General features: G+C 42.8%; 1 protein-coding gene across 1 annotated transcript in view; it reads left to right on the forward strand.

Annotated features, from left to right (window-relative positions):
* DNAH9 (dynein axonemal heavy chain 9) overlaps positions 1 to 15,844 on the forward strand; it is a 1,435,662-nt gene that overhangs the window by 641,299 nt on the left and 778,519 nt on the right. Inside the window, exon 39 of the mRNA XM_086930591.1 lies at positions 11,603 to 11,768. Coding sequence (XP_086786717.1) covers positions 11,603 to 11,768 — 166 coding nt within the window. The remainder of the gene's footprint in view (positions 1 to 11,602; positions 11,769 to 15,844) is intronic.

Below are 15,844 nucleotides of genomic sequence, written 5' to 3' on the forward strand. Positions count from 1 at the left end.
CTGTAGCCTTCGCCGCCTGACCACCATGTAGAGTCCTGGCATTGTGAGAGTCCTCAGGCTCCAGCTGCATGTCCTTAAGTGTGTTTGGTCAGGCCTGCACCTGTTGGTAGTTTGCTAAAGTTTTTTTCAATTTTTTTTTTCCTTACTGGTTACCACCTGGTTTGGGTTCTCCTTAAATTGTGCGTCGCAAATAGCGATTTTTGGGTTTTTTGCAATCTGCGATTTTTCATGAATGGGGATTGCGATTATTTTTCGAGTTTGCAAATATTTTCGCAGAATCCATGGTTTCTCGCTATTTCGGATTCGCAAATGGGCTTGTTCCAGGATCCTGCGATTTTATTTGCGAACTCGCAAATTTAATTTTGCGAATTCGCAATTTTTGTTTTTTCACTATCATGAATTCCTTTCATTGAAATTGCGATCGCAATTGCTAATTCGCAGCTTTTGCGATCGCAATTTGGCTTCATGAATCTAGCTGATAATGTTTGTGATGCTTTCAATGCAGCAGAAGAATATGTGTGCTCAGATTCATTGAACAATTCCTACGTGATATGAATCTTGTTGGAAATGTACTTATACTGTTATTTTTACTGTAAATACACGGGGCCACATTTATATATTGTGTTATGAATATTTTTAAGCACTATCACCAGTGAGGGTATCCTGCCGCTGAGCATTGAGCAGGAGCGTGTATCCAGCCGAGCCTTGGATAGGGTGGTTAATCGAATAGTCAGGTCTTCAGCTTCTTCAATTCAATTCAAGAAGAGAGGAGGAGGCTCTGATGTGAAATTGGAGGTTGTTCCATGCTTAACAGGTGTTGTAAGACAAGGTTCGCTCCCCAGATCTAGTTCTGTGTATGCGTGGAATGTGTATGAATAGGAGACCCACGGAGGTGTCTAGTTAGTTAGTAGAATGAGATGCGGCTGTTCAGGAAGATGGGGCTTAAAATATGCAGTGGCTTAAAGGTATGAGTGAGAAGTTTATGCCAAACATATTTGTTCATGGGGAGCCAGAGGAGCTTCCTTAGGTGTGCTGTAATGTGAGATCTGTATGGGAGGTTGAGCATAAATCTGGCTTTAGAGTTCTGGATGGTTGTATAGTCTTCTAGTGAGTTGCTTGGTGATACCGGCGTTGAGGGTGTTCCATAGTCCAGCTTGCTTCAATCAGGTTGTGAGTGAAAGTTTTCCTGGGGTTGCACGGAAGCCATTTGAAGATCCTCCTCAGCATCTTTAGGGTGTTACACCAGGATGCAGTGGTAGAATTGACTTGTGCTTTCATGTCCAGCTTGCTGTGAATGACGATCCTGAGGTTCCTGGCGTTGTTATAGGTCAGAGTTCGGCCGGCCACAAATTGGAGTCCCATGGTGAGGTGTTGAGCGTGATACAGTTGCATAGTTAATAACTTATGGTTTCGCCATCCCTACCAAACTTGTACTTCATGTTTTAGAAGTGGGGGAAGAGGCAGGTGTCTGGCGAGGATGCCTCAGCTGGCTCCAGCATCGAAAATCTTGATCGTTGGGTGACCTGTCCAGCACACGGCCCTTGGTAAATGCACGTTAGAAGGCTGCCATATATAGAGCATTCCTTTTGATGCATTCTCTGTTCTGGATCTGCAGGAAAAGCCTGGTGGTCTCAAACATGTAATAATACAAAGAAAACACGCCCATTGCAGCAGGGCCATTCCTTTCTTCTCTGTTTTTCATAAACAAATACCCTCTGGTGTAGATATGAAATAGTCCTGCAAGTAAAGAATTGAAACACAATACATTGTGACTGACATAAATGTTGGCTGATCAATATGAAGATGACACAAATCATAACCATCACCTCAGGATGGTTGAACATTTTCCACTGTTTCGGTATAGATAGTGCAAGTTCTTCCCTTTCCATTTCACACATGGGTGGCAGCCCTACGGGTGAGTTATGGATGAATGAGTTTGGAGTTCGAGATGAGTGGTTGTAACGACTGGATTTTCGGACCAAATAGAATCAGCTCACCAAGACACCACCAATCCAGCCGAAACGTAACCATCCTTCTCCTCAGGACCTACCTACCATGGTACCTGGGTACCTACCTGAGGATGGGGAATTAGCAATATACAAGCTCATATCATCAAAAACACCACTAAATCTAAAGGATTACTAGGAATACTCACTGATTACTAAGGAATTCCATATTCTACACCACACTCATACCTTATAGTCTCGCGGCAACTCAGGCCCAGACTATGCTACCCTCCTACTCACAGTGAAGGGGGGCAGTTCTGATCATTTACCATTACACACTGACCTCAATCAGTGCTCACGCAAGCCACAATCCTGTGGGTATACACATTGACCACAATCAATGTTCTCACTAATGCCACTTTCCCTGGCGGCAATCTCACTACACACCGTATCCTTCCGGTGCTCTCACAAGCCACAATCCTGTGGGTATACACATTGATCACAATCAATGTTCTCTCTAATGCCACTCTCTCTAGCGGCAATCTCTGTCCTATGAATACCTTTATCTCTCTCTCTCTCTCTGTTGGGAAGTTTCTCTATATGTACCCAATATCTACTGGGGATGTAATATTATAGGTTATGTGATAGATAGACAGTTCAATCCTCTCACACAAGAATGGCTAAATCACAATATGCAAAGGTTATTCTCTGATATAAGTGCTCCCTGCTCCCTTGCTCAGTTACCACTTACCAGGACGGGAGACGCATCCGTCCACATAACAGCATCTGACTAGAAGAAAGGTTAACTTTGCCAAGAAATAACAGTTACACAATGGTTCACTAAGAACTGGGGTCCCTTTATTACACAATAGCACCCTATAAGAAAGGAATGCTTCTCTCTCTCTGGTGGAATCGGGGCTCTCTCTCCCTCTGTCACCACGGCTTCACTCCACTGGCTCAACTGCTCCAACTGGCGGCTCCAACTCTTCCATCTGACTGGCAACTGTTTCAATACATTCCGACAAACTGGCAGCTCCAGCTCACAGTTCCAACTCCATTCCAAGATTCATCTGACTGCTCTCTCTCCAGCTCCAAAAATCATTGACTGCTCTCTCCAGCAACCAACTGACCACTCTGCCTCTCTGCACTTCGCTAATATGGAATGCTCTACCCTAGTGGAAAGTTCCAGCCAGTAGCCTCCTCCCACCAAATCCATGTACCAGGCTCCCTGCTCCAGACGCTCTCACAGTGATCAGCTCTTTGTTTCGTCTAGAGACTTGAGCCCCAGGGACACTTCTTGATAAGATTCAGCTCCGGCCGGTTCTCTCTAGTTTGCAAAGAGCGAACAACACCTCATAACTAAAACATCACACTTGACCTACATGCATCTCAGTCTGCAGAGGCAGAAAGCAAAATGGAGTCTCTCTGGTTCTGGGCCTTGTAGGCCCGAAAAGGATGAAATAGACACTTAGCTCTATCAGAGTACATACACGGATTGGTGACGGTACACCGCGTACCGTCACAACGCGTGCTGTTACAACGCGTCCCTTACAACGCAAGTCGTTACCACGACTTGCGTTGGGGGCGCGGATATCGAATAGTATAATTTACTATTCTAACACCAGTCCCCGTGGACACTAGGGAAGGTGTTGGAATAGTAAATTTACTATTTTTAATCTTCTAGCGCCCTCCAGCGCAAGTCGTGGTAACGACTTGCGTTGTTACGGACGCGTCGTAACAGCACCGCGTTGAAACATCCGCGTTGTAACAGATGTTTCCCACATACACAAACCCTACCAATAGGTAATATAAAGTCAGAACTACAGGATCCACCCTCTACTATAGGTAGAATGATGAAAGGACACTTAATTATGTCAAAGCCAATAGGCAATAGATGGATTAGAGTCAGAAATAAGGGATCTATCTTCATACAAAGCGGCTATCCTCTAGTTTATGCTTCTAGGTATCATAAAGAGGCCTGAAAAGCTAAGAATAGGGATCTAGGATGGTAGCAAGCTAAAGTAACCATCACTCAGAAATAGAGCCAAAAACCCGGTCAATACAGTGGTCACAGAGATTTACCAGGTAGTCATAGAGTTCTTAGATCAATGATATTGTCTTATTGTTGGTTACTCAGGAGCAGTTCCACAGCTCTGACTCTGAGATGAATAAGCAGAGGGTCAGAGTGGCCAGAGGAGTTAGGGAGGGTACTGTAGGGAGTGAGACATGGAACAGGTGAGATCCATTACTAGCACTGGGTACTATGTCAGGCATGGACAATCATACCTAGATATTTGACAATCGGTGTGTGTTGTAATTACCTGAAAATGAATAAAGATTACTTTCGGATTACGGCACAACATCACAGATCCAGCACATGTTCTGTCATTCTTCTTCTTGCAGTCTCTCCAATTGCTTTTAATGCTTCACGATGTCAGCAGTGTGGCACATGAAATGTTATTCTGCTTCTTGCAGTCTCTCGTATTGCTTTTAATGCTTCACAACGTCAGCAGTGTGGCACATGCACTGTTATTCTGCTTCTAGCAGTCTCTGGTTATGTTTGTCTTCTTAGCTTTACATCTATAATACCAATACACATTCTCAATGTCCATGAATTGTGCATACATGTTCACATCTTTGAAACATAAACATCTTAACAGTCTCTGATTTGTGCCTCAACCATGGCTGTAGAAGTTCTCAGATATCCTATTATCTCTGCCCCTGGATAGAATTCACTCTGAGGGCAAGAAGAGCACTACAAAGTGATCTGAAACGGATACTGGGTAAGAAACTCAGGGCCAGGTGTACGACTCTTCCCTTTTGTGAGTCGCAAGTTGCGTTGTTTTGTGACTCGTAATTTGCGACTTGCAAAATGGAATGTACAACAGTGTCTCAGACACTGTTTGTGATTCCCAATGTGGTCGCAAATGACCTGCCTCAATAATATTCATTAGGCAGGTTCCAATTTGCGACCCCATTGGGAATGGCCAGCACTCACAGGGATGGTGGCCTGCTGGGATTAGCAGACCACCATGTCTGTGGCTGCTTTTTAAATAAAGCAGTTAAAAAAAAATGCAACCCGTTTTCCTTAAAGGAAAATGAGATGCATTTAAAAAAGAAAAATGAAACGTTTCTGTTTAATTTTTTAAGAGTAGGAGGCAGTCTATGGGACCACTGCCTGCTCTTAAAAACTATTTTCACTGCCATTCACAAAGGGAAAGGGGTCCCCTAGGGACCCATTAACGTTTGCGAGTGGCTTACCACCTTTTTGAAATAGGTGGTAAAGTGCAAGTGTTTTGCGACCGCAATTGCGGTCTCAAAAAACAATTGTACATACAAGTGTGACTCGCTATTAAGAAGGGATGCCCTTGGCACTCCCCTTCCTAATAGCAAGTCACAAATCTAATTTTGTGAGTCGGTAACAGGTTACCGACTCACAAAATATGGTTTGTACATTGCAACAATGTATTTTGCGGTTGCAAACGAGACAATTTCCTGTTTCAGACCACAAAAAATGGTCATACATCTGGCCAGCAATGCGCTGGAAGAATACAAGAATTGGGAGCAATTTCACAGAGCTGCATGAGAGCCGCGTGTGCCACATGAAGTTTCAAGAACTGTAAGCAGGTTCAAACGGTCACACGAGAGGCGGACAAGACCTACCCCGGTCTTGCTGTCTATTCTGACGTTGGTGGGGCTTTTGGGGGAGACGCAATAGGATCTCCACACTTCTCAGTGCTTCCTGAATAATCTGCCCGTGCTGGAGGGCATGGCTGCATTCTAAAGAGCCAGCAAACAACGCGGCCACCGAGGTGCGTGTTTTAACATTTTTAAATGCTGCGGTTTTCTTCATGGAAAATGGATGTGTTTCAAAAAGAAAAATTAAAAGTTTATTTTTAAATTTTTTAAGAGCAGTCAGTGGAACATGCCTGCTCTTAAAACATTTTTTTCCAAACATTCACAAAGGGAAAAGGATCCCTTGGGACCCCTGTCCGTTTGCGAGTAGGGTTATCAACTACTTGAAGTAGGTTATGTTATGTTATAGCCTATTTCTAAAGCGCACAGCTACTCAAATAGAGTGTTCCGGCGCTGGCGGAAGCAAGACGTTTTAATGGAAAAGAAAGAAACCAGCTCACTAGGGGAGAGAAAAGTTACTGCTGAAACAGCCAAGTTTTGAGTTGTTTCCTAAAAAGCCAGATGTCAGACAGTTCCCTCATTGTGGTAGGGAGTTTGTTCCACAGGTGTGCTACCTGAACTTGAAAAGAACAACCACCTCTACTGGAGCGTGCAAATTTAGGCACACTCATCATATATAGATGGGATGATCTTAAAACTCTACCGGGCAAGTAAAAGCTAAGTCTTCTCCTAATGTAATGTGCACCGGAGCCGTGCAAAGTTTTGAAGGCCAATGTCAAGGCCTTGAACTGAATTCTACGGCGGATGGGAAGCCAGTCTAAGCTCTTAAGGTGGGGTAAATGTGGGCTGTGGGCCCAACATAAGAATGGCTCTAGCTGCAGCATTCTGCACCACCTGGAGTTTGCTTAGTAGACATTCCGGGAGACCCAAAAAGAGGACATTGGGGTAATCCAACCGTGAGGTAATAAGAGCTTGGATTACCGTCATTCTATGGGAGAGTGACAGAAGAGGTAAAAACCTACGGAGCATTTTCAAAGTTCCGAAGCAGGTTCCTGCCACCGATTGAACTTGCTTCTTCATGTCCAGGGAGTCGTCCCATTTTTATCCCTAGATTTCTGGCTACTCCCAAGGAGGTCTGTGGAAGGGACATATCAGTCCACCACCACTGCCTCCAAACATCCGAATCAAAAGCTCAGTAGAGAATCACTTCTGACTTTGCGGAATTACACTGTAGCTGGTTGAAGCTGAACCAGAAAAAGACCTTTCTCAGACAGGTATTGATTTTCTCACCGTGAAAAACCTCTTCCTTTATACAGGTGAACACTAGCTGGGTGTCATCAGCGTAAGATATAATTGTGGCTCCTGCTCTTCATCCAAAGGGGCGAGAGGAGCAATGTATAGATTAAGCAGCAATGAACTTAAAATAGATCCTTGTGGTACACCGACCTTCATAGGAGGCTTAACCACTTGGATGCTATGCTTCTGCTGGAACTTCAATGTAATTTCTATTGAAATCAATGGAAACTCCATGACGAGTTACCCTTGTCATTAGCGGCGAAGAGGTTAAGGGAGGAAAAAGGCGGATTCCAGACTTCCTGCCTTCTATCCCCCAGAAAGGAGGAGAACCATTTCAACACTGTGCCCCCCACTCCGCAGTCTCTGTAGGAGTCTGTCATGGGGCACAGTGTCAAAAGCGGCTGATAGATCTAACAATATTAGAGCTGCTCTCCCGCTTGAATGAAGAGTCTCTTTGATGGATCTTGAGATCTCAAGGAGGGCCGTTTCTGTGCTAAAATTAGCGCTGAATCCTGATTGGCTTGTGTGGAGGAGGTTGTTCGATTCAATGAATTCAGTAGTGACAGAGTTCACATATTTTTCAATTGTTTTGGCAAAAAAAAGCAGGAGCGAAATGGGTCTGTAGTAAGATGCTGATAGAGGATCCGCCGTAGGCTTCTTCAGCAGCGGCAGGATTTTAGCCTGTTTCCAGATAGATGGGACCTGGCCGATGCTCAGAGACAGATTTAGCACTATATTGACCTCTGTATTGATGATATCCGCCACCTTCGCCAGTGTTTGGGCAGGGCAGGGGTCTGACGGGGAGCCAGATTTTAAATTCTTCATAAACGTGAGAGTTAAAATGCAGAAGCTATGCGACTGCATTGTGGTCACAAAACATTCACACATACCATTGTGAGTGGCTATTAGGAAGGGACACCCTTAACACGCCCATTTCTTATACAGAATTACAAACCCATTTTGCGAGTTGGTAATTGGTTACCCATTTGCAAAATAGGGCTTTCTACATAAAAATGCTTTTTTGCAGTGACAAGTGGCCTGATTCTGCATATTGGCCTGTTTGCAACCTAAAAAAAAAGCTATGTACATCTGGCCCTATGTCATTTGCCATTTCTACAGCAAAGTTTTTAAGTATAGGATTAGCTAATCTTATGCTTAAAAACTTTGGGGGTGATTACGGTCCATCCATGGATGCATGCAGGGGAGCATTTGCTGTGTGCCCCTGTGTGCATGCACCCCAATTCCTGCACGGCATGGACTGCAGACTCCATGCTGTGCAGAAACGGGCTTTGGCATTCCCATTGCGGTGCCTTTTTCAAATGCATTGCCATGGTAACACCAAAGAACCGCCTATCAGACAACGAAAAACTCAGAATATGGTGGGTGGCCGGCGGTGAGCTTAGGTGGTGTTGGAGCGGGGCAATGGCATGCCGTCCCACTCCCACATCGCCAAATTAAGAATCAGGCCATTTGATCGAAAAAAAGTCAATTGAGGTGACCAGATTTATAGTCTCGCTGATGTTGTGAGGTGTTCTATACAGAAGCTGCTCTCCACCTAACCTTGGGAACTACCCTCAGTACTCTGCTTTTTGTACATAATTTATGAGGCACTCTAAACCTGAAAGGGTATTATTTTGACATACACTGGGTGCTCCCTTGTGTCTGAAGAAAGCTAAACCTCCCTGAAGAGCTATAATGATAGTGAAGCACGTGCTAGGGATTGCTTTTATTAATTACAGGTTGGCATGGGTGGGATTTTAACAATCCAAGGCCGTAACACTGTGGCTGAAGTGGTAAAAGACTTTTGTCATTTCTTCAGCTCGGCATGGATGGCACTGTGCTACTCCTAAATTTAAAGACTTTGCTGAAGAAATGGCAAAATAAGGTGTCCCTTTCTAGCTCGCATGGATGGCATTGTGCTAATTCTATGCTTAAAAACTTTGCTAGGCAAACAGACATTTGAAGTGAGCAGATTCAGAGTGTCACTGGTGTTGTTTTTCAACCATTACGAACTCCATCCTGCAGTGTGATCCCACTTGCTGTCTCCTTAAAATAGGGGTGATAACCCAAAAAACTAAACAATTAATCTGTTTCCAGAACCTGGCGCTGATCCTGGCCTGGAAGGCGAGATCTGCCCCAGTCATTTTGACATGGCAGGCAGATGTGGTATGCTGAGCGTTAGCTGAGCTTTCTATTAGAACTGACACATGGGATAGAGATGGCAGGTGCAACGTTATGGAGCAATGAGTAGACTATATTGGCAGACTGAATACATTGTTGTCCCCTAGTGAATGAGGTCCTGTGATTTGCGGTGAGGTCTTTACAGATTACCCCTCTCCTTTGACATTGTTATTTCACATGATGTGTATGTGGGTGGAGAGGGATGGGAGATACTGATGGATGAGGATGTTAATAATGGACTTGGTTGTTTTTGGATCATTAAATGTAAAATTTTATTTAAGTTTTTCTTCCCCTATTTGCTTCCTAAACAGTTGCAACATTGCTACTACTTGATATATATGCACTTCTGTTAATATATTGCAAGATGTACGTATACTATTGAGCACCACCAAGTGTCTTATGTTGTTGTCTTGCATGCGAAAGCTGTTATCAAACTGATTCGTTGCCTGCTTCTCTTTGGTATGAGTAAAATCAATAAAAAGATTTTTTTTAAACACAGGACTTATTAATGATGAGGAATTGTACATACATTTAGAGTGAAAATATTTGAAATGTGAATTTTACAAGAATCAATACCTCTTTATGTTGGGCAAATGAAGGATACGAATACAATTAGAACTGTGATGTTCAGTCTTGGAGTAAATTAATTTATATAAAAATTAAAAAAGAAACCATTAGAGAAGTTTAATCAAGACACAAAAAGCCTCAGTAGTTTATGGTCATCTCAATAACCTCTTCCATGTGTCAGACGGCCCCCGGCCATCGGTGGGCATGTGCGGAGGATGGCTTGGGGCTGTCCGTTCCGTGCATGTGTGGAATTCTCCCGCACAGCGGAGGTATTCCAGCAGCGTCGAAGCGGTTAAACAGAAATTCCATAATTCAAGAAGTAAAAATAAACAGCAATCATAAAAAGCTTGATTGACAATGGAACTAAATGGGAAAATATGATAACATAAATGTAAAATTTGTAATAGTGCAAGGGGTGTCTGAATTTTAGACAGGATTGGTTTTGTGCAGCTAGAAACACCTTCCTGCACAAAAACATTTTTTAGAGGCATTTTCCCCTTTCTATGTGTGCTGCAGAATGCAGAAAAGAGGAAAAAATTAGGAGAAATAAAAATATTTCTCCTTGATACAACTAACTGGGGAAGGCATAGCATGTTGACACATTCCCAGGTTTACTAGCTTAGTAATGCAGGGCATGCACCAAAATAAATGTGTGAATGAATGGGAACACCCATGCTCCATCCATGAAATGCCTTCGAAGTTTAGATTAACTATAACGAAGCTCAAGCAGCTGCACTGTATTACATTTATTAAAAAAACATACAAGGCAGTGCAAATTTCCCCTTGCATGGCTTTCTAAATATTACTGAAACCTCTGCGTTGTCCTTGCTTTGCCTTACGTGATGCAAGGGCAATGCAAAACTCCAGGCCTTAGTGTTCATTATCAGTCCATAACTGCAAAGGCTTTACACTGCCCAGATCAGTATGAGTGTAAGGTCTGAATATTCTAAGCAATATTATGTATTTCATTGCTTTATCACACAAAATGCAATGGTGTAAAAGGTGAAAAACCTTTACAACAAAACTTTTACAACGCACTACCATTACAACGCGGTCATTACAACGCAAACCATTACAACGCATTGCGCTGGGGGGCGCACTAGGATAGGGAATACGTTTAATTTTCTATCCAACACCTTCCCTAGTGTCCACGGGGACTGGAGTTGGAATAGAAAATCAAACTTTTCACTATCCAGCACCTCTAAGCGCTATGCGTTGTAAAGGTATGCAATGTAAAAACCGCGTTGTAAAGGCAGGCATTGTAACGTCATACATCCGGTGTAAAAACGTATTTGACAGGAAACCGTGACACATAAAAAATATCTCATGCTTCACTTGAAGCTGAAGTTTTGAATTTACATTCAAACTATTCTGATTTATTTTTTTATGCCATTCAGTCAGTCAAGAAGCACTCCACACCTTGTAGTTTACTTGGATCCATGATATAATCTATCTATCTATCTATCTATCTATCTATCTATCTATCTATCTATCTATCTATCTATCTATCTATCTATCTATCTATCTATCTATCTATCTATCTATCTATCTATCTATCTATCTATCTATCTCTACATATATATGTAAATATATATATATGTCAATATACATATGTATATATATATGTGTGTGTATATATTTATATATATATTTTTTTTTTATATATATATAGTATTGCTATATAATGCAAATTCTGTAAGGTAAATTCTGTAAGCTTGTATTAGAAATTTGAATAAAAAATGATTTAAGGAAATAGGATTGCAAATTATGTTTCTACTAAACTGATAATCAGTGGTACATTTGTTTGACTTTGTTTTATCTCGAACACAGTCCTTTTAATCACAAAGTATAACTTAAAATAGCTAAATGTAATTTCCTGAACTCTACATAAATTTTGGATCTTGCAATCACAAGATGATAAGATTAGGTATTTTAATCTGGTTGTTACTTATTATAGTATTCTGTTTATAAAACAGCTATACTTGAGAAACCGTTGGAAAAGAAGTCTGGTAGAAATTATGGCCCTCCTGGCACAAAGAAGCTCATTTACTTCATTGATGATATGAACATGCCAGAAGTGGATACGTATGGTACAGTGCAGCCTCACACTCTTATCAGACAGCACATGGACTATGGCCATTGGTAAGTGATTTCTTAATAAGTGAAACTATTCACAGTGCACTATCAATATTAAGTGCAGATAGATGATGTAATTTGATAACATAAATAAGATAAATTAAACATACCCACCTTTCTGGTGCCATTATGTATATATTTTAAAATGATTATCCATATTCATAGATGAATATACATCTATTATACATTGCTATCCAAAGAAATGCGCAGTTTCTTCTGTTCCGGGCATCATAGCTGCACGGATGGGACATTTAGTGGATCCTCCATCTGTGAAGCATTCATGTACTGTAAGCTGTAAAGCATTTAGTTCAGTATTTAACAAGTATAGCTGCCACCGAATATCTAACAATAGTTGATGAAAATACTTAAAGTAATGGCTTCCCTTTTAGGTTTAACTGTGTTTTATTTTGTCTAAGATATACAAAGCATTGCTTGCAACCCAATGGCCAGAGAGGAATCTGAAGTGCAAGAAGCCTTGACATTGCAACTTTCCTCAAGTATAACTGACCATTTCCTCCCTTCCCTCACCCCCATTCCCACTTGTTGTTGGTTGGGTAATAGTTTCATAGTCACCCATGCTTTGATCGGTTTTCATGTCTCATGATGGGTAGTGTCGTGCTTTCCAATGGTATGAGAGGAGAGTCTCTGGACTTTTATCTGGGTCACATCTTCTGAAATACGTCTCACTGCTTTGAGATAACAAGGGCAATGCAAGTTCTTGGTACTCATGAGTAAGTTTTTGATTAAAGGGCATCTAGTCCACCACATAAGATTTTAGATTGTTCTCTGTGGCTAGGGCCATCTTTTCCATGTTTGGGTGGGCTTCCAGGGAAGCATTGATCTCCCAAAATATCGAGACTTCTTCAGATATAATGACTCCCAAGCCCACTGGTGTACCAACGTCATCTGCTGGATCAGGAGTCATAGAAGTCTTTGCAAAGTCCGCTTTGGTGCCCTTAATTGTAGCATGTCTTTAATAGAAGTCTCTCTACAGGTTCTATTTTTAACCATAGTTGATCGAGGGTGTATGCTGCGAGAGTGGGACTGCTTCTGCTTTCCTAATGCAGTTAAATGTGACTTGATCGAGGCCGCTCCCTGTGGCTATGCTTTCTCTCCATCAACGTGAGGCCTCTTTGTAACCCCTGTTGCAAATGCCAGTTGAGGGTCATTGGGTATGCTAGAAAATTCTGTGAAGTCGCTACAATATTTTTAACTCACCTTCACACTAACCCCACACACCCGCACTTACCACTACGGCGTTCCTCTAAAAAAGATCTCCACTAAAGAGCACTCTCACGGGGCCCGTGGGGAACTGCAGCGCCAACCACACGAGGGGCAAAAACGCCCTATGATGAAGCATAACAACTTAACGGGTGTGTGAGGGCAACTTTTCAAATCTGAGGAATTTCCCGGTTAGCCATTCTATCCAACCTAATACTTATTCACTTGGGATTCTCCTCTATCATCATCTTCTGTAGCCTATTAGGCCGGTATCCCTCCATAGGAATAGTTACCCCTTAGTAAATTCGAAGTAAGGGCGTGAGAGCATGGGTACTGGGCCTCTTTTTAGCTTCCTGTCCCTCTTTTTGTGAATTCGGAAATTAATTCGGCCATGCACACAATCAATGGGCACTCACTCCCTTAAACCTACCTGTTAGGTCTGTTGGGCTACGTCAAGGACACACCAGTTAATTGAAGTACAATCACAGCTATGCAGCTCCTTCTGGCTAAATGCAGGGTGGCCGTGTACTGGGGCCGAAAACCCACTCCCACCATATGGGCATAGCTACGAGATGTTATGTATTGTCAGGAGCGATTGTCCAATTGTTGGGAGCTGAGGCCATTGCGCTCCAATCCCAAAGACATATGGGAGCCTTTCCTTACTTTTCTTGCCACAGAGACTTCACCTTACTAGAGAGTGGGGAAATAAACCCTGGTGATAACTCCAAACATGAGAGAACCCAAAGGACTAGTCTGATGACCTGAGTACACTACTGCACTCTTATGCTGTGTCTTCTGATGACTGCAGACTTGGGGGGGGGGCAACTGACACACTAAGCCAAGAATTCCTGCAGATCGTGGCATTATTTCTTCTCTTTTGGTCTATCACTCATTTGGAAATATTGCAAACAAGAACGATTTTCATGTATCCTTCATTGTCAAATGTTGATAAACACTGTGGTTCCTTCCTCACCTCCTTACTCTTTCCCCCTACCCTCATGCCCTCCCTCTCCCAGAGTCCCCTTTTCCTCCTCCTACTGCATATTTATGATTTTTGTATTGTTCTATTCTGATATAAATGTAAATAAATACACTTATAAAGAAGTTCTTTAGGTGGGGTAAGGATGGAAGCAGTAGCGGGGCTGAGCTCCACAAGGTCAGATGCCTTTATTATGATATTCTGCTTAATTCATTTTAGTACTTAAGTCTCATTTGCTTCCACTTAATTACAAGATATGTCAGAAAAACTGTGCAAAATTCTGCATAATTACATGAATTGCAAAGCCCTCCTTTTGTGCTATATGTTGGGCAAAATGCATGCATTTGTCAATTTTTGATGTAAGGATGAATTTTGAGCTAAAAAAGTGTACACAAACACTGCTATCAACAGCATATTGTGTTCTGTGGTTCATGTGCATTTGTGGTGCATTTTTACCGCAAATGGCCTGTTCAAAGTAACTTTGTACTAGAAATAATGCATGATTATGCTAAGTAGCATAACAGCATAATTTTGGAATTTTTATGTAGCAAGTGTAATGCAAAATACACAAAATGATGGACGGAATGTTGCACAATGGCAAAACATTCACCCCCAGTCACAGATCTGGGTTTAATCCATCGGTAATTCGCTCACCAAGCCACCCCAGTTCAGACATGGCCATATGCAAATCAGTCTTGACCCTGTGCCTCATGGGAACAGTCCAGCCCGAACTGCCAAGCCATTTCTTCCCTGGACCGGAATCAAGCATCCTAGGACCGGTTTCTGGCTATCAGCCGTCTTCAGCCAGGATAGCTTGACTCCAGTGGCGTAGTGAGCATGGAACCGATGTCTGGGCATACCCTTCCCACATAGGGTGAACAGCAAAATACACAAATTGATGGACGGAATGTTGCACAATGGCAAAACATTCACCCCCAGTTACAGATCTGGGTTTAATCCATCGTTATTTTGCTCACCAAGCCACCCCAGTTCAGACATGGCCATATGCAATTCATGTTGGAACCCTGTGCCTCATGGGAACAGTCCAGCCCGAACTGCCAAGCCAGGTCTTCCCTGGACTGGAATCAAGCATCCTAGGACCAGTTTCTGGCTATCAGCCGTCTTCAGCCAGAATAGCTTTACTCCAGTGGCATAGTGAGCACGGGGCCCACGTCTGGGCATACCCTTCCCACATAGAGTGAACAGAAAAATACACAAAACATTATGCATAATATGTCAGCATGAGGCTGAAAGCTCTTAGTTGGATGAACAACTTTGGTTTTCTTGCCTTTCTAGAGTATAACCTCCCCGCGCAACCCTTAACTCCTTTTCTTGGTCCTCTGCAAGTGGAAAAATGACACGTTCCCACTTTTTACCAGTTGCTGGGAAATGTCTTTTTGGTCAGCTCTTCATCCGCCAGCTTCTCAGTGTAGGCTTGTAGGCACCAGGTTCCCTCCAGCCTGACCTCCTGGAAAGTAGAGTCCTATGTGGTTACCTGGCTCTCTTGAAATTAATCTGTGCTTCTTGTATCCTTCAAGCAGGTGAACATGACACCAACCAAGTGCCCTTGGAGAATAGTTTGAGTTTCCAGGTGCCAGCAGGAGTCAGCAGGAATAAGGAACTCTTGTGTGCGTCCTCTTCTTCCCCCAGCAGTCTAGAGTCTTCTTTCACACAGCGGGGCCTTCTGCTTCTTCAAAGTCAGCCCCCAAAATATTCAGAGAGGGTGTGATGGTGAGGCACCAGCGTTTCTGTGACTTGAGAATCTTTCACACTCAAACCTGACACCCCCTATGCCCACCAATTTTTGCAGCGTATCCTCTTCCCCTTACTGTACAATTACTCAGGAGAGCCTTTTTCTAAAGCACAGAGCACTTCTGCCACA

Source organism: Lissotriton vulgaris, chromosome 7 (genome assembly GCF_964263255.1).
Source record: "Lissotriton vulgaris chromosome 7, aLisVul1.2, whole genome shotgun sequence".
In the NCBI taxonomy this organism is placed as follows: Eukaryota; Metazoa; Chordata; class Amphibia; order Caudata; family Salamandridae; genus Lissotriton; species Lissotriton vulgaris.